Source organism: Myotis myotis, unplaced genomic scaffold (assembly GCF_014108235.1).
Source record: "Myotis myotis isolate mMyoMyo1 unplaced genomic scaffold, mMyoMyo1.p scaffold_m19_p_13, whole genome shotgun sequence".
NCBI classification, from domain to species: Eukaryota; Metazoa; Chordata; class Mammalia; order Chiroptera; family Vespertilionidae; genus Myotis; species Myotis myotis.
This window is the reverse complement of record NW_023416317.1, coordinates 37,319,653-37,347,163: the sequence shown is the minus strand read 5'-3', so window position 1 is coordinate 37,347,163 and position 27,511 is coordinate 37,319,653. Positions and strand designations below refer to the sequence as shown.

Here is a 27,511-nt window from a genome sequence, read left to right as displayed (position 1 = left end):
TTTCTCTCACAAATCATAAATCAGAAGTCTTGGCTCAATTTTGGAATTTTCACTGGTCTACAAACCTCTCCTGAAGGAACAGCACAGGGAGACACCCAAGATTTTCTCCCTCATTTTGAGGCCAAAACAGTTCACTGTAGTTGTGATTTCATATCCCACAGACTACTTTTGGGTTCCTGCACAACGTGTGTGATGCCTAGAGAAGGGGCATTTATGCTGGCACCGAGAGCAGCCTCAAGTCAGCAGAGTAGGTGGAGCCCCTACCAGGTGCTGGAGCTTGTGTACTTGACACTGAGTCCGTGTTTGCACTTCATTTCATCAAGTGCATGGTAGTGATTTCAGAGCGGTGGGGCAGGGAAGTGAGCTCTCTAATGAGAAGGTCTGACCTCGCTTTTCTCTCATCATCCAGAAGCATGAGGATACATTTGTGGCAAACTGCATGCAGATAAAAAGGGGGGGGGTGCCTTTTGAAACTACATCCTCTTAATAATAAATAATTTTTGATCTACTATACATAGCAGTAGTGCATTTCTTGTTAAAATGGCAAGCTTTTTTTTTTTTTTTTTTACTAAAATGAAAACATTCATTTCTTTATAAATATTTTAAATAGTTTAAATACATATTTCATACCAAGGATATAAAAATAGGCTCTCTTTGTTTTTTGATAAATAAAGACATCATCATTTACATGGCAAATAACGTGCAATAGCTAACCACTGGCCACCAGCTCTACTTGACTGATTGTCTTAGGAGATGACATGCAGTGATGTTTGTCCCTTTGCCTCCACAAAAAGAAAAAAATAGGTCAGCAGGAGCCGCGCGCGCTCCAGGCCAACAGTGCTACGGATATTGTTCAAGGATGACAGACAGACACTCGGGAGAAACCTTTGCTGCCCTTCACAAAAGCCACCTGGGACAAAACCCATCCACACGTTTGTCTGGGACTTCTAGCTGCTCAGACCCTCAGGGTCATTGCATTCTTATCCAAGTCCCTCAGACAGACCAGTGGGTTAATACCTGTACAGGAAAAACGATCCTCTCGCGTGTCTAGGTCTAGGATCTAGAAAGTGCCTGCTGCGGCATGGAGGTGCTGGCCCTGGCCCCTCGGCTGGCTCCCTCCCGCAGGACTCCCCGCTCTGCTCGGTCCACACGTCTGCCAGAGGCACAAAAGGCAGCCAAAGCGGGTCATGCACTGGGGGGGGGGGGTTTGAAATTGGCAGCCGCCTCCCGTGCACTAACATCATACATTGATGGCTTTGTTATCTTTCACGTCGGCTGTGCTTGTGACAACTTGCAATGGAAAGTTCTCCAAGGGCTCAGTAGAGGTGGATGCCAGTCCTTCCCGGTCCCAAGACCCGGGCAGGTTTTCCAGACTGAAGGAGCTCAGGGCTCGCTGGCCGAAGCTGCCCGCCTCTGACCTGCTGGGGAGAACCAGGTGCAAGGATGTTTCCGAGGAGGAGCAGACAGAGGACGAGAGAGTCGCTGAAATGGACTGCAGGGGCGTCAGCGTCGTATCCGAATGCGGAGAGACGCACCTTAAAAACTGCAAGTGACCCTCCTGCACCACCGGGTAGTGGGCGGGTGAAAAATCAAGGTTTGGAGAATGAGCGCATTCACTGCCTGCAGGGTTTGGCTCCGGAGCTCCAGTTCGCTGGGGGCTGGTCTCCACAGAGGGGGGATCCACACTCCAAATGTCGGAGGTGACATTGCCGTGACAAAGTTGTGCTTGGGTATAGGCGGCTCCGCCTGCTTGCAAGTGTAGGCAAGGTTGGTGTGCACCCCAGGCCATCCTGCTCTGGAAGCTGTCCCTGGAGGGCTGCGCGGAGGTGGTGTGCAGAGAACAAAACCGTGCCGGCTGCCGGGGTGGCAGGACGTTTTCTAGAAGTTGCATCACACTCCTCATGTCTTTACCTAACTGGGAGACCTCCTGAGCTAGGGTTGTCACCTGTTTGGATAAAGCAGAGCAAAGGCCATAGTCAGAAGTGCATGGTAGTGATTTCAGAGCAGCGAGGCAGTGAAGTGAGATCTCTAATAAGAAGGTCTGAAAGGCTGCTCGGCCTCCATGCCAGTCAAGTCCAAAGGGTGAAGGGGAAACTGGGACCCTGACCTAAAGTCATCCTCATTCTGAGGGAACTTAGAGAGACATAGTCTGGCATTCTTCACCCATGTTTCTGGGGTTCTTGAAAAAAATTTGAAGTGTGGGCCCATCATCTCCTGTATCTCTTATTTAAAAAAAAAATGTTTTTATTGATTTCAAGGAGAGGAAGGGAGAGGGAGAAAGATAGAAACATCAATGATTAGAGAGAATGATCAATCGGCTGCCTCTTGCATGCCCCCTACTGGGAGTCGAGCCTGCAACCTGGGCATGTGCCCTGACCAGGAATTGAACCGTGACCTCCTGGCTCATGGGTCGACGCTCCACCACTGAGCCATACCAACCGCACCTGTATCTCTTAAATACTGAGAGTATCTTTTACCTTCTCCGAGTTACTGGGTGCACAGTGGTTCACACACATTACCTCACAAGATGTTGAGTGAGGGGGCATTGCATGTAAGGCACTCAGCACACCACCTTCCAGAGCAGACAGACAGTGAATGAGAGCGCTCACTTTGGTCCTTTCTGGTCAGGATCTACGCTTACGATAGATCCAGTGACAAACTGGCCTTCAGTGATGATGTGGGCGGTGAGCAAGAACCCACACCAGATGTGCGAGGGGGGGAGTCTGTGGGAAAAGGGAAAGCTGGAAAATGAGAGAGAAAGAAAAAGACCTTCAAGGTAGGTGAGTACAGATAACCACTGCGGGGAACTTGTGTGTGCTGGGATCCATCAGTGAGCTCGGGACCTCGTGAAATGACAACCCAAATTGTGTGGTATGGGCTTAAATTCACTTTTCCAGGTTAGACATCCAGCTTTTATGAAGATTTTGAAAGGACATAGGACCTTTAAACACTTAAGAACCACTGAAGAGTCTTCATTATTCATTTTACACTTAAAAGCAATAATAAAATTCACTGGAGGATTTCTTTTTCTAACAACCACATGACATTTTTTAAGCATGAAGACCACCAGAAGTTTGAATTGGACTTAAATTCAGCTTTTCTGGAGAGTTTATATTCCACAATGCGGAGGACCTGTATTTCAGAAAGCAGGCATGGATACATATTTTCTAGTCTGTGGTTAGATTCATAACATTAACACCTTTTATAAAGTACTTTCTCTCTAACTTGATTTTACTATCGTGAACCACAAAGCTCCAATATAAGCAACTGAACCCATAGGATAAATACCATCGGAAAACGAAATAAACACAATGAGCAGTTCAATTTCAATGATGCCAAAACCAAGATTGTTTTGGGCAGACTTTTTAAGTAGACGTTCCTAGTTTATCCAGTAACTTAATTCAGTCCACTTCCTCTGAATGAATTCTGAAACTAATTCTCCCTGGCAGGCCCATCAGGAGGTAGGGCCTCTCAAAGCAGGCATTTAAAAAAAGGCCAGAAGGAGGTTCTTCCATGGTTCAGGCAACCCACTGGCAACACCTGCCTTGAAATTGCCAGGCCAAAACTATTTCTGCCTCGCTGCTGGCATGGAACTCGAGGGACCCAATCGAACACTTGTCCAGGCTTTTCAGCAGATCTAAAACTTCTGGCAACGAAGAGATACCTCTGAGCCTCACAGTTAAGAAGTGAGACAGTGAACTGAGAATGATTCTATGTGTTTTGAAATTTCCTCTGCAGGTGGTCAATTTCATACCCGGCCAAGCCTCAATTCTAAAGTGTATAGACCAGGCTTAAATCAGTATCTGGATCTCAGCTCTGTAGACTTGCACCCTTGGGTTCTATCCTGAATTGATTAGCTCTTCTATCAACATTTCAGAGGAAGACTGACACTCAGTGAGATGTTGGAAGGGACCTATTAACCATCCTTTCCTGTAGGCCAAGTTTAATTCCTATATCACATTCCCTGGGGCTATATATGCTCAGACCCCAATAAAAATGCTTTTGATCAGCCTTTTATGTAGATTGAATAAAGACACAGTCTTTGAAGAACAATTTGCATTTTAGATACATAATGATTATGTTGTTTAATAAATGTTTGAGTAAATTCATAATACAGCGTGCTTTCAGGTACATTTTCCCTATCGGTTCTACAAATAGTAGGTAGGGATACATTATTATTATCCCACTTGTGAGATGGGGACACTAAGACCCAGAGGTTAAATGTTATTTTTAAAGGTCCTTTATTGCCTGAGTGAGAGTCTTTGGTTTAGAATTCAAGCCATGTAAGTTTGGTGCTCTTTCTTTTATAGTACATTATATGTGGAAAAAGACAATGTGGTCAGAATTTGTGAAGAGCACAGATGATACAGAAAGTAGCCCCATGTGTAAAAGCTGTCTGAAATGGTAATTCAACATCAAATAAGTAAATGGTGTCATCTCCAAAAACCCTAGGCGTCTGAACAGTAAAACCTCTTCACAGCAAATTATATGAATGCAACAACAACAAAAGGGATTTTGCAATAAAGAAAAATCTTAAACCAAACAATAGGTTAACAAAACTTTTTCCTTTTTTAAAAATAATATGCTTTTATTGATCTTGTGAGAGAGAGAGAGGAAGAGCAAGGGATAGAGAGAAACATCGATGAGAGAGAAACATTAGCTATTAGCTGCCTCCTGCACATCCCCTACTGGGGATTAAGCCTGCAGCCTGGGCATGTGCCCTGATTGGGAATCGAACTGGTGATTCCTTGGTTCATAGGTCGATGCTCAACCATTGAGCCACACCGACTGAGCCAGATATATTTTTGATGACCTGTATTTCAAGCGCCCAAAATGCCCAGATATTTTCCTATGGTTGATGTACCTTTCCATGGCCATGTTCTTGACATTTAACTCTTACTGTGTCTTTGCCACAACTTTGAGGCCATGAACTTTGAATGGAAATCCAGAGTCTTAACTGGCTCCCGGAATGTAAATAAGCATTAACATTTTCAGAAAACAAAATTGCTATATTAGCTCGAACTAAAAGAAGCCAAGAAACGGAGCTTTCTTTAGCTCTAGAGGGTAACGACCATTTATGTTAGGGAAGATTCCTGTTGCTGTGTCACTGGGGACCCACCCCTGCCCTTATTTAAGTTACATGAGGAAATTAATCCCTGTTAGCTAAGGGTTCTCTCCCTTCCCGGGACAAAGCCAGCTGTCCCAGGAGAGATGGCATCTCCTGGAGGTGGAGACTCCAGTGACACTCAAGGTGACACCTACTGCCACCGAAATTGCTGTAAAGTTTCACTGTACTTTTGTTTACTGCTTCCTGCTAGGCTTGCTAACAACATTGATTCCGAAACAGGAAAGACCTTGGTCGTAATCAAATATAGAAAACCAAGAAGGCAGCATCTCTACTTTGTACGTGTGCTGGGGAGGCTCACTGCTTTTTTACAGCACAGTCAGAAGATACACATTTGCTAAAAAAGGTTGTTGGGGCTACTTTGTGAACAAGGCTCCATCCACTCAAGGAGAAATGCCTTCGTAATACAACTTAAAGCCATAGTTCTGCAGAGTTTGTTCAATAAAAACAACCCAGCTGGTATAGCTCAGCGGTTGAATGTCGACCTATGAACCAGGAAGTCAAGGTTCGAATCCCGGTCAGGGCACGTGCCCGGTCGTGGGCTCAAACCCTAGTGTGGGGTGTGCAGGAGGCTGCTGCTGATTCTCTCATCATTGATGTTTCTATTTCGCCCTCTTCCTTTCTCTCTAAAACCAATAAAAATATATTAAAAACACACACACACACATACAAAACATCGTTCAGATAAAATGAACCAAAATTTTCCCACTTAACAGCTCCTTAAATCTATAAATGTTTTGTCACTCATATTAGAAAAATAGAAGTTTTCTCTCTCTCCAAACTTTTAATCCCTCATCTTCTCTGCAGAGCTTTTTCCTGGCAGCTCATTGATACAGAGCAGTTTGAGCATCATATAGGACTGTGTGTCCCTACTGAGGCTATGAGTTTTTTGAGGGTAAATTGTTACTTATCTCAGGATCTCCTGGACACTGAGCAGTGCCTAGCCATGCACACAGTAACTCTCAAATGTATAAATTAATGCTATTTCTGCCACTTTGAAGACCTGGTCCTCATATGGCCTTTGATTTTGTTCTTAGTTTATCTCATGATTTTACCATAAATATCCTAGGGGAAAGCTGACTACTACAAAATTATATTGGGAGATCTGTCATTGACCCTTTCTTCCAAGTAAATATATTAAGAGTATGAATTATGACTATTAAGTTTTTAAATATAAATTTCCTAAACCAAATCCTTGAATATCCTCTTGATTTTAAGAGCAGGTGGCATTCCCACTGTTAAGAATCTCTTTTATTGTGTTTCTTTCATAATTGTGGAGATAGATCTCCTTTGACCAAGACTTCTACTAGACTTCATTTATCTTACTGTTTTGACACTTTGTCCCAGCATAAACTTGATTTTCATGGGTAGTTTAAATTCCCTGGAATTTTCCCTTTATTAATTGACTCTTATTATCTCATGATTACAATATGAGTGTCAAGCAACAAATTCAATTAAGTTGTCAGAATTGTTTTATCAGTTCAAATTTGGCAAACCTTTTACATCCTTGGTTGCTGTCCTGAATGGCTATTTAGATATGGCCTTCTAATTATTTATAAAGATAATAGATAAAGAAACCAGAACATAACACACTGTTCTCATACTTGTATATTAAGTTGCATTTTTTAAATCTGTTTTTTCCTCTTCCTCTTTCTCCTCCTCCTCCTCCTCATTCTTCTGTGGATAAGAATCCATCAGTCTGGAACTGTTGGCCAAACCAATTCACCATCACCATCTGCATAGCCAAGTGTTCACATCCAAGATTTCTCTATCCCTTCCAATGTCCCAACTGTTAGAAAGAGTGACGAAAACACCATCTGTGCTTCCAAGAGGTTCAGTTTTCTATCCAACACTTTGGAGTACCTAAGGATTCTTCTCTGTTCTCCCAGCATCATGCACTTAACCGTACAAATCGTTAGGGGCATAGCAGGTTTTCAGGCAGCGCACTTGCTCTTATCGACCGCCACCTCCTGTCATGAAGCACCCATGTGACCACAGACTTATCAACTGTCTATAATAACTCACACACTGATTGTTCCCTACCTCTAAGAAGGGAATCACTAAACTGCCAGCAGGTTCCTCAGAACTTCTGTTGGCTTAGAAATAGTCATTGTTGATACGGTTCCAGAGTATCTGGTTTTCTCCTCTTGTGTTTAATTTGCTCCTTTGATGTGATTTACTTCTTACCCTCCTCTGAGTCATATTTCCACAAGGGCTTTGTTGAGAATGAAATAATATAATGGATGATAAAGTGTAGTCCCCACATAACTGGTATTATGTCAGAATTCCAGGTGTCTTAATTTGATAAGGTAACACAGTAGTTAAGCTTAGTTGAAAGCTTTGTCCTGGTAGGAAATGCTAAATGATATGTATATTAATAAACACTGACTTTATAATTATTCAAAATGTGTGTATACATTTTTTTGGGACACCCTATAGGAATAGCAATTACCAGAACCTTTGAAAAAATGTGATTAAGATCTTGTATTTATAATCCAAGGTTTGAGTAATTGCAGTCAGATGAACTGAGAATTCTAGATAAAGGATGTGTGAGCCAAAATACAACAATGTGCAGTTTGGTGTTGATTAGAATTGAATAGGACCAATGTAGGTCTGGGCTGGGGGCAGGTATGACTGGTCTTCATTGTTCTTTATAAATAGCCCAAGGCTCTGCACAAATCCTGCCATCTATATATCTTTGTTGATACATGAATGATTTAATGAATAGTAACTTGCTTGGTTAATTTCTTAGTATGAGTTTCTGTTATTTTCATTTGAAGGTAACTTTTGCCAGTCTCCCCTAAATAGCACTGCAAGGCGCACTACAAGATACAGAAGTAAGGGTCACTGTAACTCTAGCAGGTAATTTCATATGAGCTCGGTGTCTTATGGAAGCCCCACCCCTTCAAACGGGGAGAGATTGGAAAACATTAGGTTAGTACATGGTGTAAAGAACCCATCTGCGGCGCTGGTGACCTATTGTCCCAATAACACTGCACTGCCAGCTTTCAGGAGGGAGATTGTGTGCATTAGGCGCAAACACCAATTCGCTGTTCTGTTTAGATTGCGCCTTTTAGAAATAGGAGTGTGAGTTTCATAAAGAAGACCAGAATGTGTCTCTGACAATACCTTTCATTTCACATAGAAAATAGCTTCCTTTCATATTATATTATTCATGTTTTACACTTCTCAGTCTTGCCTATTGGTGTGGTATGAATCATGAACTCTGAGTATCACTGGAACTTGTGTTGATAGGGAAGAAAATGTGATTTCCATTTTTGTGCATTCAGCGAGCAGATGGGGAAAGCATCTGTTAATATAATCTTCTTAGCTTGAAGAGTTCTTGACCCGTCACTCAGTTTTTGCCAAACATGTACACATTTTTCTGCTAGACACAATTTTCCTAAATTCAGGGGTGCTAATTACACCAACCCTCTCCCCCTGCCATGAACACATATACATTTTCACAAGGTAATTAAATGGTGTTTCATTCAATCCTTTGTTATGTTGCATATTTATCATAGGATTCAGACAAGTTCAATCAAACTCCATAAGCAGGCAAAACAAAAAAGATGATCGGCATAATTTCATCCTTGTGTCTTTTGCTTCACAAAGCATTCAAACACAAGTGACAGTCTTTTTTATCTGTCAGCTAAAATAATAATTATAGTCGGCGCTTGCATAAATTTTATCCAGATGAGGGATGTCAATCCCATTACTAACGAAAGTTGTAAAGCTTGTCTACAGCGGGAGAGACTAGAATGTTGGGAGGTGAAGTGGTTTATCTAAGGTCACACAGGAATAGTAGACCCAGGGTTTTACTTTTGCAGGTGCATCTGATGCCTCTGAAATTACAACAAGAGAAGAATTACAAGTCTAGCGTTACCAGTACAAAATGACCAATTAGAGTCTTGAAAGTGATTACTCCACTGGTTTCACTGAATTTCTGCAAGGCCAGGCCTTTGGACACACAACTTTATTACTTTAGCTGTACTATGGTTATTCATTATTTATCAACTCTTTGATTGCTTTTCTCATCTATTTTCCTGCTTCCTGTGATAAAGTTTGACCAGTATCCAACTTGCTGTCTGGCTAAGGGATCCTCACTGCTACCAGTGAGCACCAAACGAAGTCCGCCTCCTCCTGAATACTGACTGTGTAGGACAGCGCTTGTAAAGATTTAATGTATATAGGGATCCCCTGGGGATCTTGACACACGTGTATATTCAGATTCAGTAGGTGTGGGGTGGAGCCTGGGATTTTGCGTTTCTAACAAGTTCCCCGTAGGTGCCAATGCTGCTGGTCTGCACTGGGCGGGGTCACATGATTAGTTCCTATTCTTATGGATCCAGTCCCTTTGGTTAAGTCTTCCTGTACTGACCTTTCAGTAAGAGTTTAAAGTTTAGTGTGACCAGCTTTTTTCAAGTCCTTTGGCAAGTCTATCGTTGAATTTTCCCATCTGTTTTGATTTTCTCTAATTTCTTTCAACAATATTGTGTAGTTTCAGTGTACAAGTCTTGCGCCTCCTTGGTTCTATTCATTCCTAAGCATTTTATTCTTTTTTATGCTATTGTAAATGGAATTGTTTTCTTAATTTCTCTTTCATTGTTAGCATTTAGAAATACAACTGATTTTCTGTATTGATTTTGTATCCTGCAGCTTTACAGAATTAATTCTGAGGTTTTTCTTTTTTTCTGTAGAGTCTTGAGGCTTTATGGTGTTTGTGATGGTCAAAGCTGCTGTCTTTGTTCTTGGTGGCTCTCAGTATTTGAGGGTGTGCCAAGACCCATCTTTGTCCACAAAGGTACGATCTCAGCAAGTACCTACATGTAAGCTGCCAGCGGGTGGGAAAGTATGCGGTCAAACCCTATTAAGAAGAAACTGGGAGATAGGCGTGTTTGCTTGCTCCTTCTGTGCTGAGCCTGGGTATACAGCCACAGGGGTGCTAACTGTACCCATTTCAAAACCACTTATTTTTTGCTGTAGTTCTGTGAACCTGTAAGCCCCTTTGGCTTTCAAAGCTAGGTATTTTTGGGGCCCACTCCTCAGTTAGGAGCCTTAAAAATTGGAGGCACTCTATATGTGGTCCATATCCTTCTGTCTTAGGGAGAAGCCGGGCATTAGGGGTTCCCTACTGATAGTATGGAAATGTGCCAGGTGGGGGGTTTATGGCAAGAGTTTGTCTCAGCCTTTCCTGTTTCCATGTGGTTATTTTTTCATTTGCCTCATGTGTAGACATCACTCGGCTAGTTTCTGTATTTCAGAGAGAATTGCTCTGTGTATAGGTGCATACTCAGTGTGTCCATCAGAGGAGGGAAATCCAGGAGCTTCCTCAGTTGCCATCTTGGAGCATTTGTGATCTATTTTATGTATTTTAATCCATTGTATTTATTATCCTACTGAATCTCAAATTATCCCAAGTTTGACCAATGGAAGACTCTCCATATTGGCTCCTGAGTACTTTTGACATCATCATTGATAGCTTTATTGCTCTCCAGTATACCAAGGTGTTCCAGACTCATCATGTATTCTTCAGACCTCATAAGTGGCTATCACTTATCCAAGAAACTCTGGTATATTTTAGTGGGAAATTGTATTTCAAGACCATAATACAGACATAGAGATATTTATGGTTATTGGGCCGGTCGTTTTTTTTTCTCTCCCTTTTCTTTTGAGAGATTTATTTATTTATTTATTATTTATTTATTTATTTATTTATTTATTTATTTATATCAGTGAAACCCTCATGAAAGCTACAAATCTGCCTATGCATAGAGGCTTGAGAACTGGAAAATCGCCAAAAAGCATCCTACAAGTCATAAATTAGTTTGATATATTCCAGTTTAGAAACCTGTGTCCACAAAATATAGCATTTAACATTAATAATATATATGTATTAAAATGAAAAAAGCAGAATGGTTTTCTAGCAGTTAAATTGATTTTGTTTTTCTGTGTCAAAAAAGTGAACATATAGCCTTTGTTTATATTTTGCTTTTGAGAATTGATGGTCAAGATCTATGTATGATCATGATGAAGAAGAAAAGAGACTGTATATTTAGATCTTGAGATGGTCTGGCAATTCTATTAGTCTGTTTCAGTTAAATTATTTGTCAAGAAAATGTAAAGTGATAACACTAATCAGAGAACCAATGAATGAACTTTACCATAAGCTGTTACTTATGCAGATTTCCTTTTGTGAATTGATAGAACCCTGGTATTTCATAGCTATTTAGAAAAGTAGTAAAGCAACTCTTAAAGAAAACCTGTTATTACTATTTAATTTCTTTGATGCAAGGCAGCTTCATTGATCTGATCTAGTGATACAAATATAAAACTTATTTACTACTTTCTTAAGTATAATCTTGACAACAGATTCTCACTCTCTGTTTTTGAGCAGAGGGCTTTTCATTATCTGTATCTGTTTGCTTGGATATTGTATGATACATTTAATTGGGGATATTTTGGCATACAACTTGAGCAAAATGAAAAGAGGAGACAGTTTCCCTGTTAATTTTTGAACGCTGCTGTATCTGTTACTAGTGTTTGCCAGTTTCCAGTTTTTCATTTCTTCTGGGGTCACAGAAGATTATACTTTCTTGACTCTTGAAATTCATTGTACCCATGAAATTAGTTCTGGTTATGTGTATATCTTTCGAGCCAAATGACTGCCTATGCTTCCCCTTTCAAATGGAACATAGCCAATCAGTGACATTTCAGGTGGTGGTGCCCCTTGTGCTGACCAGTGCTAGGCATTTTGCTTGAACAAGAAATAAATGCTAAACAATGAGATTCGGAGTTTGTTACGTCAGTATGATTTATCCTATGACAATGCCTATCTGAAAGGTGGGACTCTTTAATATTTCATAAACATTCACTAGAGTTTTTTGAGGAGGTTGACAATGAGGAAAGAAAAGTTAAAAGATGTCGATGGTACAATACAAAATTTGAAATTTGGCTTGTAGTCTTAGTGACTATATAAAATGATCATTTAAAGCCTTAGAAAAAGTAATAACAGTAATAACAGTAATAAAAGTAATAACAGTAATAACAGTGGCATAGCTATTTTTAAAGGGCATGATCAAATTATGAAGTGTAGTGCAAACACAGTCATCTCTGAAAAACAGATGCTTTTCTAATGGTCTCAATAACAACAAGAGTTTGGCCTCTAAAACACCAGAGGCCAAGTTGGTAAGAATAGATTTTTCATAACTCTTAAGTTAACAATGTGCTCATGTGTCCTATGAAACAAAGGACTTCAGATCACTTAATGAGACTTTCAGCAAAGTAATGGGTGTCAAAATAGAATAGGGCTCTTCCAAATTCTGGCTCTCATCACACAAACGTATAACTTACAGTATACGGAGTTGTAAAGGGTAAGACTGAAATAACTTCCTGAATTCTGAAGTTTGAAAAAAATGTTTTATTTTGTCCCACAAAAAGTACCTCGCCATCCATAGAGGAATCTATTTTTTAAAAAAATTAAGTCAAATCTGGAAAGGATTATTTCTACCAAAGCAGTTTGAACATCATAACAGGCCAGTTAACTTGGAAAGAAAGCCACTGGACTGACAAACTGAAGGCATTTGATGGATGTGATGGTTAATTGTATTTGCCAGTTTGTCAACCTGACTGGGTCATGGGGTGACTGGACCTTATTCTGGGTGTGCTGGTGAGGCTGTTTCTGGGTGAGGTTAACATTTGTATCAGTACACTGAATAAAGCAGTTCCCTCTGTAGTGCGGGCGGGCTCATCCAATCAATGGAAGGCCTGAATAGAACGAAAAGGCTGACGGAATTCATCCTGCCTGATAAGCTGGGACATGGTCTCCTGCTTTCTGATTCAGACTGAAGCACCAGCTTTTCTTTGGTTTGGCGCCTATTGACTTTTGGACTGGAATTCTACTCCTGGCTCTCCTGGTTCTCAGACTTTTGGATTTGAACTGGAACTAGACCACTGTCTCTCCCTAGTCTCCAGCTTGCCAAATGCAGATCTTGCAACTCCTCAGCCTCCATTATTATTTGAGCCAATTCCTAGTTTAAGCAGTTGTAAAAGCAAAAATCAAGAATTTTGTGAGAATATCAAGAAGGAACCTGAATAAATTCCTGATATATAAACTGGGGAAAAACCAAGGAGTGATTCAGAGTAGCATACACCAAAAAAGGAAGATAAGGATTTAGATAATATCTGAAAGGTGCCCAGCCCTTCCCATGTTGTTCCATACTATGCTAATGGTAAACAGAATGTTAATAGCTGTTTTGTCATTAAAGTGATCCATAAGAAAATGCATTTAGCTTGGGCCAGTGTGGCTCAGCAATTGAATGTCGAACTATGAATCAGGAAGCCACCGTTCAATTCCCAGCCAGGGCACATTCCCGCATTGCAAGCTCAGGCCCCCATAGGGGGCATGCAGGAGGCAGCCGATCAACGATTCTCTCTCAGTATTGATGTTTCTCTCTGTCTCTCTCCCTTCCCTTCCTCTCTGAAATCAATAAAAACATAAAAAAAAGAAAGAAAAGAAAATGCATGTAGTCAATGCAGGCTAAAAATAAGTTAACTTAAAATATATGGAGTTGTAAAGGGTAAGACTGAAATAACTTTCTGAATTTGGAATTAAGTTCCCATAACAATCCTCCATTACAGATTTTATTATTATCATTTCATAGAGGAGGAATCTTGGGAAAGGTGAACACTTTGCTGAAGTCACAGGGACCTAAGTATCTGTCTGTCCCCAAAGCTTATTCTCTTCCTCTACTGGTGTGTTTTATGCCTTGTGCCTGCTGTGGCTGAGCATGCAGGTTCCCTTGGCAGGCTTTGCCACAGTGTCTTTCTGGACCAGCCAGGTTTCAGAAGTGAGAAAGCACTCTAATCCTTCCCTACAAACCCTTTCGGAAATGGAGCATTTGACCTACACAGCCCGTGGCCCCTACAGTGATGTTTTGTTGTTATTCTTAAACAGTTCTCTAAGAATTGCACTATTTTTTTTCCCTCTGCTGTAAAATAATGGTAATGTTTTCAAAAGTGTTCTAATATTAGCAGCTGCCCTACATCTTTTAAACTGCCTTAACTGTTCTGGGAAAGTAGGTTACTACCAATAGTATTCCTTTTCTGATTTTTGTTAAATGTTTAACCAGCCGATTTTGAAATCTACATGTCAGTAGAACAATTGTGTTACATCTTAGCTCTTTAGTAAATGTCAAAGTGGGGTTTCTGCAATGCTCTCAGCTGTACACAACGCTCAGCATGCCGCACGGATATTGGGGATTGACCTTTTGGTTGCGGTTATTGTCATGCAGTACATCCCACATTTATTATCATTTCTCCTCTTGCTTACTCCTAAAAGAATAAAGAACAGAGCAACTAAATGATCACACATGTGTGTAGTAGACAATAGGTGAAATGGAAAAATTAGGCTTGGACTTTTTTGCCATGTAAACATTACTTTGTAAGAGATAGGAAGAAAAAACAAGTAGGAAGGTTTAATAAGGAGAATAATTTTACAAAGAGAAGACAATTTGTATTTTCATTCTGCCTGTCTTAGTGGGTTTTAATGCACTACGCAAAGGGTCAAGACTGTGTATAAATTAAATTATGTGTAAAGGATAAGATTTTTTTAACTTAAGTTTCAGTCATGATGAAATCAGATATTTTCCTATAAAGAAAAACTAATCCTCTAGGGAAGGAAAATTAGATCATTGGTATTTTATCTTGCTCTTTTTATTTCAATATATGACAAGTTAAAAAGATTTATTCCATCTCATTGGAAAAGCAATCATGAATACAGAATCACATTGGGGAAATATTTTGTTTTTCAAGTAGTTTTCTGTTTTAACACAGGTACCACTGGCTCACATTATCAAAGGAAAATCATGTAGCATTAGATTTACAGCTGTAATTGGGAAAATTACCTACATTCCAACAAGTGAAGATATAAACACCCCATCCTTCCCCTCCAGAATAATCACTAAGTCCAATACTTGAGCTAAGATTTTGGTCAATCAGTTCTTAAAACCATCAAATGATCTTCTCAAATGTGAGGGCAAAGAATTCAAATGGTATTAATGGGTGGTTTTAGTCAAGGACAATATCTGAAAAGAAATTGTTGAATAGAAGGTTAATGACCAGTTTCTCCAACAGGGAGTTCAGTTAGTTTAGTTTTGGGTTCTTTTGGGGGTGTATTTTTAGCCAGAGGTTATTTGGGTGATTCAGTGTTTGGCCAAGCCGTTGTGATTGAAGAACTTTCATTCTAGTTAGTTTTTCTGTGCCTGTTTTGTTAATCTGCCCTGGGGCCATCTAACTTCTTACAGAGAATACAGGTTCAGAAGGGGAGACGGCAGTAAAACATAAACTTTTACTAAGCTGAAGAAATACAGATTTAAGAAAAACCTTTGAACTTTATGACAATCTATTCAGTCTTCCATTTTTACAGATAATTGGAAAATGATAATAATGACGTGAATTTAATTTCTCTCACATCTTATCAATATCATAAACTGGTTACATTTTCTTCTAAAATTTCATCAGATAATCAAAAACTTTAGTCCTTGAAAGGGATTCTGTTATATTCTCTGTGCCTGCCCTGAGGGTCACCATATATTCCTGTCCGAGGAGTCTTTCCGGTGTTCTCTGCTGTTAGGCCTGGAGAGATAATCCCCCAGGAACCATCCTCAACTCCACTTTTCCTTGCCTCATAGTGCTACACTTTTGAGTTGTGCTACAATCTTTCAGTGGTTCTCAGCAGGATTGAGCCCCAGTTGCCCACAGAGTTAATTATCTCATAACACACCCTTATATTTTTGCTTTCATTTCTTTTCTGTCTTGCTTCTCTACTCCTTCATCTTGCTTCCTGAATTACGTCCCAAATAAACTATTTGCATCCAAATCATTATCTCAAAATCTGTTTTTTCCCCTTCTCAAATTTTATTATATTGGGGAATGGGTGGCATAAATTAAGATAGTAGTTCAGAAATTACCTTTTCTATTTATACAGACAGTCCAGAAAGTAGATAAATGGTTTTCTAGAGCAGATGTAGGAACAGGATTAATTATAAATGAGTATGAGAGATTTTGTTGAGGAGGTAAAAATATTCTAAAACTAATTTATGGTGTACGTGGAACCACTCAGTAAAGATACTAAAAATTATTGAATTGAATTGTACACTTGAAATGGGCAAATTTTATGTTATGTCAAATATACCTCAATAGGATTGTTTAAAAAAGTTACCTTATTTTACATGGATAGATGATAAGATTTACAGAGGTAAATTGTTCAGAGCTGCACAGCAAATATGTGTCAGAGAAAGGAGCAGAGTTTCAGGACATTTGATTGCTCTGACTCATCACTTCTGATTCATCTGTGGACTAATGATCTTGCTTTAACCCATTAAAAATCTAAGTACATGAAAAAAGTGAAAAAGCACCAATTAAACCAAATATCAATATATTTAATATGCTAATTATAATAATTATTACTTATTGTGTGCTTGCTTTATGCTAAACTAGAGGCCCAGTGCATGCAAATCGTGCATGGGTGGGATCCCTAGGCCTGGCCAGCGATCAGAGCTGATTTGTGGGGCTACTGGTGGGGCGATTGGGGGCCCCCCACTGGCACCCACTTTGGTGGGTCTGGCGCCGCCTGCTCGCCGGCCCCGCCCCCCCGCCACTGCTGGTTGTCTCCCTCTGCGGGGTGACTGGTGGGGCGATTGTGTGTGGGGGGCACCCACCTTGGCTGGCCTGGGACCTGTGGGCTGGGGGCAGCTCCTGCATTGAGTGTCTGCCCCTTGGTGGTCAGTGTGTATCATAGTGACCAGTAGTTCCACCATTTGGTCAATTTGCATATTAGGCTTTTATTATGTAGGATGATTTACCTAGATCATCTGCATCTCACAGTGCACTACAAGGTAAGCATAATTACCGTCCCCTTCTACTCATGGGGAATCTGAGCTTGAGAGTGGGTAAGTGATTTATCAAAGGTCACATAACTCATATGAGCCTTAGTGGGAGTTCATCCATGGTGGCCTGACAGCAGAACCCATACTTGTAATGACAATATTATAACGTTTCTGTTCGTGACCCGGATTTTTCTCTCCTCTTAACCACTCCAGCATGACTAAAGGAAGAGAAAGCTCCATACCTCACTGTTGAGTTTCTTTATCTGCTGTTTGGTCTCCTCTGCCTTGATGAAGAGAACAGCAGCTCCAATCTCTGGGTCTGAAAAGTGACACACATACACACACACAGAATGAGTCCTTTAGGAATAAATATCATATTTGAGAATTGGGTCAATAGTATTAGGGAAGGAAGCCTGAGCTACTTCCTTTAGAGATTCCTGATGTAGTTTCTGTCTCCCTGGAATTGATACACTCTTTGGAACCAGGCACACATCAGGGTGGTGACTGTGACTATAGTGACTGAAGGTGAACATGGCAGTCCTCTCCTTTATCTGAACATAAACACCACTGTGTTGCAAGAGGTCACATTTTCTCTTCTTTGACAGTTCTCTAAATATATATTATAGCCAGTGCCCAAACCATAGAAAAGGGATGTTCTGTTCTTCCTCTCTATTTCCCCCCTAAATATTGATTTCTGTGCCCGTGTGAGTATTTTCCTCCCACCTCTATTTCAGGTGCTAATCTCCACTGCAGGTTTTCCGTCTCCTCCCGTGTCGCTCTAAAAGATAATTTCTCCAATTTCCTGGTTCTCTCATCTCTACTTTCTCTACCTTAATCTTCCAAATGCATTTATTTCTGTCAGGGACAAAAGTACAGATGAATCATTGCTGGCTGCAGTAGAAAGGATATATGTATATTAGGATATGATCATTCTAATATTCTAATTCTGGTCAATTATGGGTAGAAAACTTGTTAGTGGGAGAAAATTTCATTCAAAACAATCAGAAGTGGCAGAGTAGTAAGAACTCATTTTGCAGAGATATTTTGCGAAGCTAACCCATTCACAAGGAATGAATGATGAGAGATCATATACTACAGGCTAGGCCTCCTTTAGAGGCGATAGCAATGAATAAATAAAATGTAATTGACCTTCATGAAGCTTAGAGTCTAGCAGGGAAAAGAGATATTTGAAAAGTAATTATGCAACAGGTTTGAATTTCATACTAAGGGGGGGGAAATAGGGAGTAATAGGAATCAATTTATATTTTTTTAAATGTTTACTCTATATGGAGAAAAATGTGAGATCAGAGAAGAGACTTTGGTAGCAATGCAGGCAAGAGATGAATGTGGCGAGGAAAAGGGTGGAGGCAGTAAGGATAGAAAGTCCTACAACCGAGAGATACACAGGAGATAGAATCAAGAAAATGTGTTGCTTGAATGAATGAGTGTAGGGATAGGTGTTGGGAAAAGGGAGAAGAGGAAGCTAAGAGGGTAGTGGGACCAGAAATAGGTGGATGGACATGGTAAGGTTCTGCGCATCATCTCCAGGCCCAGGTGAGCCAACAAAGAAAACTTCCAAATGGGCCCCACAACCATCTTTCATGGCAAGCCCTCCAATTTGACTATAACTATGATTTCTGTGCCCCTTGCCTTAAGCAGAGTAATATCAGCACATGTAAGTCAAAAGAATACATTAATCAGGATTGTTGACTGACATCTGCACTCCTCTCCCTCCCCCATTCCCTCCATCAGTGAATCTTACAAGGACCCTCCCATTTCCCCAGAAGATGATGAATGTTGGGAAAAAGAACTGCTAATTGAGACCGAATACTGGCATTCTACCAATGAAGACACACTTTCAGAATTGTACCTTCAAAAGTCCTTTTTAGGCTTGGCTTTGTCCATGGAGGGATTTACTAATTAGTAGGAAGGGATCTCGGAGCTGGGCATGAAGGAGAGGAGAGGGCTGGCAGGGGATTGCTGGCCTTGCATCTGGTAGTTTGCTGGTATTTGTAGATAGTTTATGCCTATTTAATACTTCTTCATTCTTCTCTCTTTATTAACTATATGGGTGTCTTCTTTATAATTTATTTGTCAGTTCTGGCCTCTTTCATGTTGTTAGATTCATTTTTATGGCCAACGGACTCAAGTATGAAAGGGAGAGAGAGGAGCCTGAGCTAGGTTTGGGGCTACCCCTTACATTAATTCACCATCACTAGAGGGTAGTACTTCACATAGTGTTCCATCATTTCCAACATTTTTACATACTTCTGAAGTTGTTTATCCTCTGACAAAATGCAAGTACGGAAACTCTCACCAAATAAATTGGTTAAATATAACCAATGTTCCTACAGTGCACAACTAATGCAGCATTTCCTCTGGGTAGTGTTTTTGTGGATTAGTGTACATTTATAAAAGGAAAACATGGGCACCCCGGATGAACAGCAGAAATTTGAATCTCCTAACACACCAGTTACCTTGGCTGGTAAATGGCAGGACATCTAGCCTGGACAGAGGAGCAATTACAAGTGATATATTGATAACTTATAGATAACACAGACTAAAGTCAAATTATTCCATGGTATTGGTCAGTCCTATCACATGGAAAATATTGTGTTTAACTTCTAATGCCAAACATTAGAAATTAAAAAGAAATATTTCCTCTTGAGAGAAGGCTAAATATCTTTACCTCCAAGAGGAGGAGAAATTCTGGGTTCTGGCTTGATTCGTTCAGAGCCAAAGTCAAAAGTCTGGCTTTCTTCACTGCTGTTTCCGTCTTCAATTCCATCAACAATCCTGTTTAAAATAAAGGAAATTGATTAATTGTGAATTTATCTTCATGGATTCCAAAGTTCCTAAAAGTCTTAAAAATATTGTGTTAAATTTCTAAATTCTAGATATTCTAGAGCTATGCTATTCAATATGGTAGCCATTAGACTTATAAGAGTATTGAGCACCTGAAATGTGGATAGTGCAAGTTGAGATATGCTATATGTATAGAATACACAAGGGATTTTGAAGATTTTTAGTAAAAAAAGTAAATTATTTCATTAGTAATTTTTTATATTTACATTTGAAATGATCATATATTTGGGGCATATTGATTTAAATATATTATTAAAATTAATTTCACTTTTTTTTAACTTAAAAATATGGCTACTAGAAAATTTAAAATTATTTGGTTCACACTTTTAGTTCAGATTGTATTGTATTGAATCCTTTTGAGAATATGATTAAAACTATTCTAAAAAAAAAACAAAACCTACCAAAATTCTTATTTATTCTCATATCTGCACATACCTCCACACAGAGGCAAAAATTACCCAAAAAACTCAGGAAAGCTGCAGCATCCAGGCTAGGGTCTTGTGCACTAGAAAGACCCAGAAGGCTGAATAATTTACTAGCCAGGTTCTGGTCTGAATAAAAGGCAGCCATTTTCACCTGGGAAAGAATTAGAGGATGTGAATTCTTACCTTGGACTGAGGTCTGGGGGTGCAGCACTATTCAAAGTTGAAAGCTGCAATTTCAAGTTCTTCTCTTTCCTTTTGCTGTGATTAGGTGGGTCAGATTCCTGTTTGGTTTTGGGGGAATTTGAACTGGAGACTCTGATAGGTGAGTGAAATGGCACTGTTCCCGAGGCCAGCTGCTTCAGGCTTAAACCTAGATAGCTTTTATTGCTTCCAACCTTCTTGTTCCGTGTTGAGGAGGATCCCCTCGTGTAGATGGGAGAGAGGGAGGCTGTCTCCTCTTCTTCCTCCTCATCCTCTTCCTCATCTTCCACAATGGATGGGAGTTTCCTGTTGATGCTGCCATTTCCCTTGGGCTCTGACTAAATCAGTGGATAATATAGATTAGTATGAATTGCAAAGACCTCTTGAGAGGTATGTCATTCATATTGGAGGTTCTGTCAGAACAGAGTCCAATCCCTTAGAGACTTACTTCTCATCAAAACTAAAGACTTACAAGATTTTTCTATAAGTTATTCAGGTGTTAAAAGTTCCCCCATTGATAAATTGTTCTAGGAAAAAAAAAGTCTCTCCATTTATGATCTTTCCCAGCCTACCCTTTCTGCTTTCCTGGTGTTAGCCCACCAACCCTTCTGTTGGTCTTTTAAATTCTTTTATTGGAGAGCTGGGTGAAAGGTTTATTTTCCCAAAGTTTGCATCTAGGTTTTAATCAACCTGCCACTTGTAATAGTATATAATGGCATGCTCTTAAGAATAAAGATGTTTTTATTTATTTTTTATTTTTATTTATTTATTTTTAAAATATGTTTTATTGATTTTCTACAGAGAGGAAGGGAGAGGGATAGAAAGTTAGAAACATCGATGAGAAACACCGATCAGCCGCCTCCTGCACGCCCCCGACTGGGGATGTGCCTGCAACCAAGGTACATGCCCTTGACCGGAATCGAACCTGGGACCCTTGAGTCTGCAGGCCGACGCTCTATCCACTGAGCCAAACCGGTTCTGGCATAAAGACGTTTTTAATTTTACTGGAAGTTCTTGGCTTTGTTATTTTAAATTTACAAGGTCTTCAGTAGAACTTTGTGTGGAGGTCAACTAGCAAAATTAAAATATCCTTGAGAATACAAGTGTTTCCTATTTGGATCACATAGATGAAAAGATCAGTAGTGTCCTCAGCTACTGTTTCCTGCTTTCCTTTTGTTGATGAGTCGGTTGGTAGGAAATGGAGAAAACCATTCTATCCGCTCCCATGAAGAGCCTTGGGAAAGGAAGGAGAAAGTCTTGCCAAGCCTCATCCTAGGACCACTGGGCTCTTGACTAGGGTCATTAAACCTTATAGGCTAAGAAGAAGTAAGGGAGAGAATGGGAAAAGACAATTGAGGTGATGATGGAGGGTCAGGGTAGAGAGGGCAGCAAAGGCTAAACAAGTGGCCCTGGCAGAGTCAACTGTAAATGTTTCTTGCTCTGCCCCAGACATGGCTTCCTTCCTCCAAAAGCTCAATTCATTTTTCTGTGCCTCAGTTTCTTTTGAAGATACAATCACTTATACCTGCCCATCAATAATTTTTAATAAAAATGAGATAAACTGAAAAGACCTACTAGTACTATTTAAATCTCATGAGTTCTCATTGTTATTACTTCATTTTAATAAATAATTGGTTTATTGATGTATACAGATTTACCATCTTATAACGATAGATATAATAAAAGAATGAATTGGAACCTTAAAGGAAATAGCCCATTCAGTTTAAGTGCTAAGTGAAATAAATGGTTAGTTTACTCATATATTTTTTTTGGTATTTTATTCTTAATGGCTCAAAATTTCTTGAAGATATGGTATTAGACTCATCTTTCCAACTACATACGGTTATTTTAATTAGATGGTGAAGCCATCAGTTATTTATTGGAATAGTCATGGTATTGCTTTTATTTGTTTGGTTTTTGTTTTTCACAGCATTAAAAAATGCTGTGCTTTTAACAAAAGCTCCACATGAATTGCAGGTGAACATTTGTATACTAGTATTATAGACTAGAAAAACTAGCTCACCCACCTAAAGACACAACAGGGCAAACTTATCAAAGAGATGAAAAACAATGAGTGCGTTCTCTAATTGGACTTCTGTTTACATTTACACTGGCAATTTAATTATTCCTTTGTTTCAAGGAGGCTCTAGTGGCTATACTAGAATTGTCTGACTAATAACCTATAGTGCTTGTTCTTCTACAAGGTTGTTTACATTTCATTCTTCCATTTTGTCACAGAGGCTTGATGCCCTGAAAAAGTTACTTAGATACTGACTCTTGTGAACAAGACATCTGACATTACTTATATCAAGAGTTAATTCTCCCAACTACCATCATTGCAGACAGGACCCACATTTGTTCGATTTTTAAATACCCAGAGTCATATGCAGTCTCTTTGCAGGAATACCAGTTACTTTCTTCAGAATCTATCTAGCAACTCCCACTTTCCTTGTGTAGCTGGATTCACCTGTGCGTACACTGCCATAAAATTCAACCATAGAACCCTGGCTGGTGTGGCTTAGTTGGTTGGAGCATTGTCCTATACAACAAAAGTTGTAGGCTCAATTCCTGGTCAGGGTAGATCTCTTCCTTCTCTTCTGACCCTCCCCTTCATCTTTCTCTGACAAATGCTTTTATAAGGTTTTTATCTCCCTCGTGAAAGGAATCTCTAAGTTAGCTCATGACATTTTGCTTGGATAGTCATTTCAGACTCAAAAATGACTAGATTTCATTGAACCTATCTTGACTAAAGGGAAAGCAGGATAAAGTCCAGTGGTTGAATGCCAGCCCTAGAAGTCCTGTGACTCATTATCTATACCCTTGGTCAAGTAATAGAATTGTTTAAAGCTTGTGAATTGGGAATGGTGTGAGAGAAAAATTAGATATTGGGTAATGAAAGTTAAACACTTAGCAATATGCATTGCAAGTGCTTAATAAATGCTTGCCCTTGTGATGATGATAATCATGAAGAAAATAGAAACAATATTACATCAGGACAGGTGCTACAGAGAGTACTGGTTCCCCCTTTTTTACATAATTTCCCCTTTGCTCTTAGTTAACGGAACTCTTAGCAATGCACCTTGACCAAAGATCACCTTTTCCAGTTGCCCTCGCCACGTGGTTTGGTAATGAGGCTAAGTTCTGGGATGATAGCATGTAAATGAACAGATTATAAAGAAACTTTTAGGAAAGCGTCTAGAAAGAGGGGAGCTTCTATCCTGCTCTTTTACATTTCTTTAGTTTCTAGACTGAAAAATATTGGTGAAATGAATGGCTCACCAGTGGTCATTTTAGAAAATGAGGACATCTTAAATAATGAAGCCATACATTAACGATGATGAAACAGGAAGAAAAAATGTGATATATTCTGTGATTGGATGTATTTGTGTGCCTCTGTGTGCATGTGTGTGTGTCTATGATTTTGTATTAGTTTCAGGTGTACAGCATAGGGCTAGACAATCATATACTCTATGAAGCAATCCCCCTGATATTTCCAATACCCACCTGGCACCATGCATAGTTATTACAGTATTATTGACTATATTCCTGTGCTGTACTTCACATCCCCATGACTGTTTTGTAACTGCCAATGTGTACTTCTCAACCTCTTTACCTTTTTCACTCAGTCCTACCACCCTCTCCCCTCGGCTAACCATCATCAGTTTGTTCTTTGTATCTATGAGTCTATTTCTGTTAGATAATAGATCTGGCAAATCACTATTTCTTGGGAAAGTTTTCTTTGAAATTAGAGGATTCTTAAAAGTTAGGAATGTCTTGAGACCAAATGAAACTACTTCCAAAATATCTCTGAACCATATTTTTTTACATTTTGGGTAATCACATTGTGCCCTCAATTGGATGTTTACAAGAAAACATTTGGCTACTAATTTTAAACACAATGAAAGTATCTCGCCGAAACCGGTTTGGCTCAGTGGATAGAGCGTCGGCCTGCAGACTGAGGGGTCCCGGGTTCGATTCCGGTCAAGGGCATGTGCCTGGGTTGCGGGCGCATCCCCAGTGGGGGATGTGTAGGGGGCAGCTGGTCGATGTTTCTCTCTCATCGATGTTTCTGGCTCTCTGTCTCTCTCCCTTCCTCTCTGTAAAAAATCAATAAAATATAAAAAAAGAAAAAAAAAAAGAAAGTATCTCTAAGATCACTACCTCAGGACTTTGCTACTTTTGTCAGGTTTTGGTGACAATCTACTTTTCAACAATAGCAATTAAAGTCTTAAGTAGAGATATGCATTTTAGTGCTTCTCTATTTGCAAACTGAAGAAAGTCAGTCACCACATCTCACGTTGAGAAGTGTATTAGGGAACAGGTTTATTGGAAATCCTACAGATCTTATATACATATTTTTCTCTGTGGCAAAAGCCATACCTGTGAGACTGTAGATTTGTTTGATAATCTTGATATCACCTGAAACAACAAACAAAATAAAAGTTGTAACAATCATTTAAACCAATGATTTTCAACATTTTTCATCTCATGGCACAAACTACTAAAATTCTTCAGCACACCAAGAAATATATATACATTTTTTGCTGATCTGACCAAAAAAATAGGTATAATTTTTATTCATTCACATCCTTGGCTATCATTGTGTTGGCTGTTGTCATTTTTTTTTTTAAATTTGACAATCTAAGGGAAAAGAGGTCAGTGCTGCTGACTAAATAGTCAGCTCTTGCATGTTTTAAAAATTATTGTGGCACATTGGTTGAAAATTGCTGATTTAAACCTGAGCAGGTGGTTGGGGACTTGGTGAAATGTAGGAGGCAGGGGAAAGAGATGGGGGTTCAGAGTGGTGGGGGTGATTGATCCACCTGTGTAGGCCAGAGAACAGAAAATACATCTTGGAAGATGCTGAAAACACCTCCTACAATCCACACTCGAGGAGCTCTATTGACCAGTGTGTGTTATTTAAAAAAAAAAAAAAAAGGAGATGGGAAGCAGAAAACTGAATGTCTGACATAGGACACCGCACCTCGGGAATAATGAGAAAATAGTGGGCTTATTGCCTACATATCCCATCTTGGTACTTCATTCACTCTCCTCTGTTTTCCATCTCTCTTATGCCACTTTGCTACCCTTTTGCTAAATTTTTTCATCTTCCACGATTTCTTCCTCTGGCTCTGTGAAAACAGAAACCCATGGGAACTTTTCTTATTTCATCTCATTTCTTTTTGTTTAACCATCTCTCCTTCTTACTTGAATGCAGGTGGGAGTCATGTCTTCTTTCTGTCCCACTTGTTTTACTCATTATGATGTTCCTTGTAAACTAGGATTAGGTTTACTGGGAATCCAAATCCCCTTTTTAATTGAATTTAAGATCCCATTGAATCCACTGCATTCCTATATACTAACAATGAGATTTCAGAAAAAGGAATGAAAGAAAAAAATTTCTTTTGCAATTGTAACAAAAAGTATAAAATACATAGGAATAAACTTAAAAAGGATGTGAAAGACCTCTATACTGGAAACTGCAAAGCATTATTAAAAGAGATTGAAACAGACACAATGAAATGGAAGATCATGGAGCACAGAAATATACACTTGAAAGCTGTATAATCTTATTAACCAATGTCACCCCAATTAATTTAATAAAAAGAAAGAAAAGATCACATTGATTGTAAAAGGAAAAAAAATGCTGCCAATCACAGTGACATGCCATCAATTGTAAGACAGATCTTGATTTCAAAGATATAAAATGTGAAAACAAATGTGTAATGTAGAATCACTTAAGCTTGGATCTCAGGACTCATAAAATCAAGCTATGTGATACAGTCTGTGGAGGAGCACATTAAAAAACATGCACCATCCATGATGTATAAAAAAGCTCTGGAAATTATGACAATCTGAAAACCTGCTTCAGGTCTCATCCACATTGTTTCATGCTCAAATAGACCTTTTCATTTTAAAGTCGTATTAGATGCTATAAATTAACATAATTTTATTCACATGAAAAAACAAAAACAAAAATCCTTGCACTCGAAAATGATCCACCTATTAAGTGAGACTTATTTGGTGTTGCTGTCACCCTCTCACTGTTGCTTTTATTTCCCTAGATGATTAGGGAAATAGATCTGTTGTTATTTATACAAATGTTGGAACCGTTGTTGTTGTGAAAATACATGTTTCATCAATGTTGAATGTTATCAAAACAGTCAACCCATTCTATATCCGCTTAGATGCCTAAATAGTCATTGATCAGAAGTATTATAGACATAAGGTTTGTAATAATGCACCAAATGGTGACATTTACAACAGCTGAATAATTAAAGAAGTGAAAATAAAACAAAGTTATGGTGCCGTTGCTACTGTGGTAGACACAAAACGTGTTTTAAAAAGGCTTTGGGTTGCAGCTTAGATGAGAAAAAGAGCATCCCAGTGGATTCAGGAGCCTGAACAGCCGCAGGTCACAGATGCCCCCTGAGGTGTAAGGCACTGGCCTTAGCATCCTCTGATTTCGTGTGACTCCCAGCTCCTTGGTTTGAGTTCAGTTTGGTATGAGTTCTGTCACGTTGTTGAATCCCAAGGTTTTCATTTTATTTATTTTTTTCTGTATCAGTGCTTCTCAAACTTATATGTGTAATACACATCACATGGGCTCTCATTAAAGTGCAGGTTCTGATTGGGGAGGTCTAGGATGGGGCCTGAGACTCTGCATTTCTAATGAACTCTCAGGTAAGACTGATGCTGCTGGCCCATGGGGCACAATTTGAGTAACAAGTTCTCATAACCAATGTCACTGTCATCATCCTCCTAAAACCTATCAATTCATTAAGTTTTCTTAGTTTATTTCACCTTAAATACATCATTTATTAACAAACCTTTGTAAATTGTGAAGTTAGATAAGAGTGGGAATCATGATTGTTGCTACAATTATTATGTGCATGTGCATATGATACATAAAGTTTTCATTATAGGATAAGCATCTTGACAAATGCTTCCCGGCCATTATGTCCATTAATTTTCATTGCAATTCTATGAGGTAAGTATGCATTGTT

The 27,511-nt window shown here is 39.3% G+C and overlaps 1 protein-coding gene across 1 annotated transcript in view; it reads right to left on the bottom strand.

Moving 5' to 3' along the window:
* Positions 1 to 1,215: 1,215 nt before the first annotated feature.
* KCNH8 (potassium voltage-gated channel subfamily H member 8) overlaps positions 1,216 to 27,511 on the bottom strand; it is a 278,745-nt gene continuing 252,449 nt past the window's right edge. Inside the window, exons 12-16 of the mRNA XM_036333839.1 lie at positions 24,885 to 24,923; positions 20,487 to 20,842; positions 19,703 to 19,809; positions 17,256 to 17,332; positions 1,216 to 1,945 (exon numbers count right to left, since the gene is read on the bottom strand). Of these exons, the coding sequence (XP_036189732.1) occupies positions 1,241 to 1,945; positions 17,256 to 17,332; positions 19,703 to 19,809; positions 20,487 to 20,842; positions 24,885 to 24,923 (1,284 nt within the window). The 3' untranslated portion in view covers positions 1,216 to 1,240. The remainder of the gene's footprint in view (positions 1,946 to 17,255; positions 17,333 to 19,702; positions 19,810 to 20,486; positions 20,843 to 24,884; positions 24,924 to 27,511) is intronic.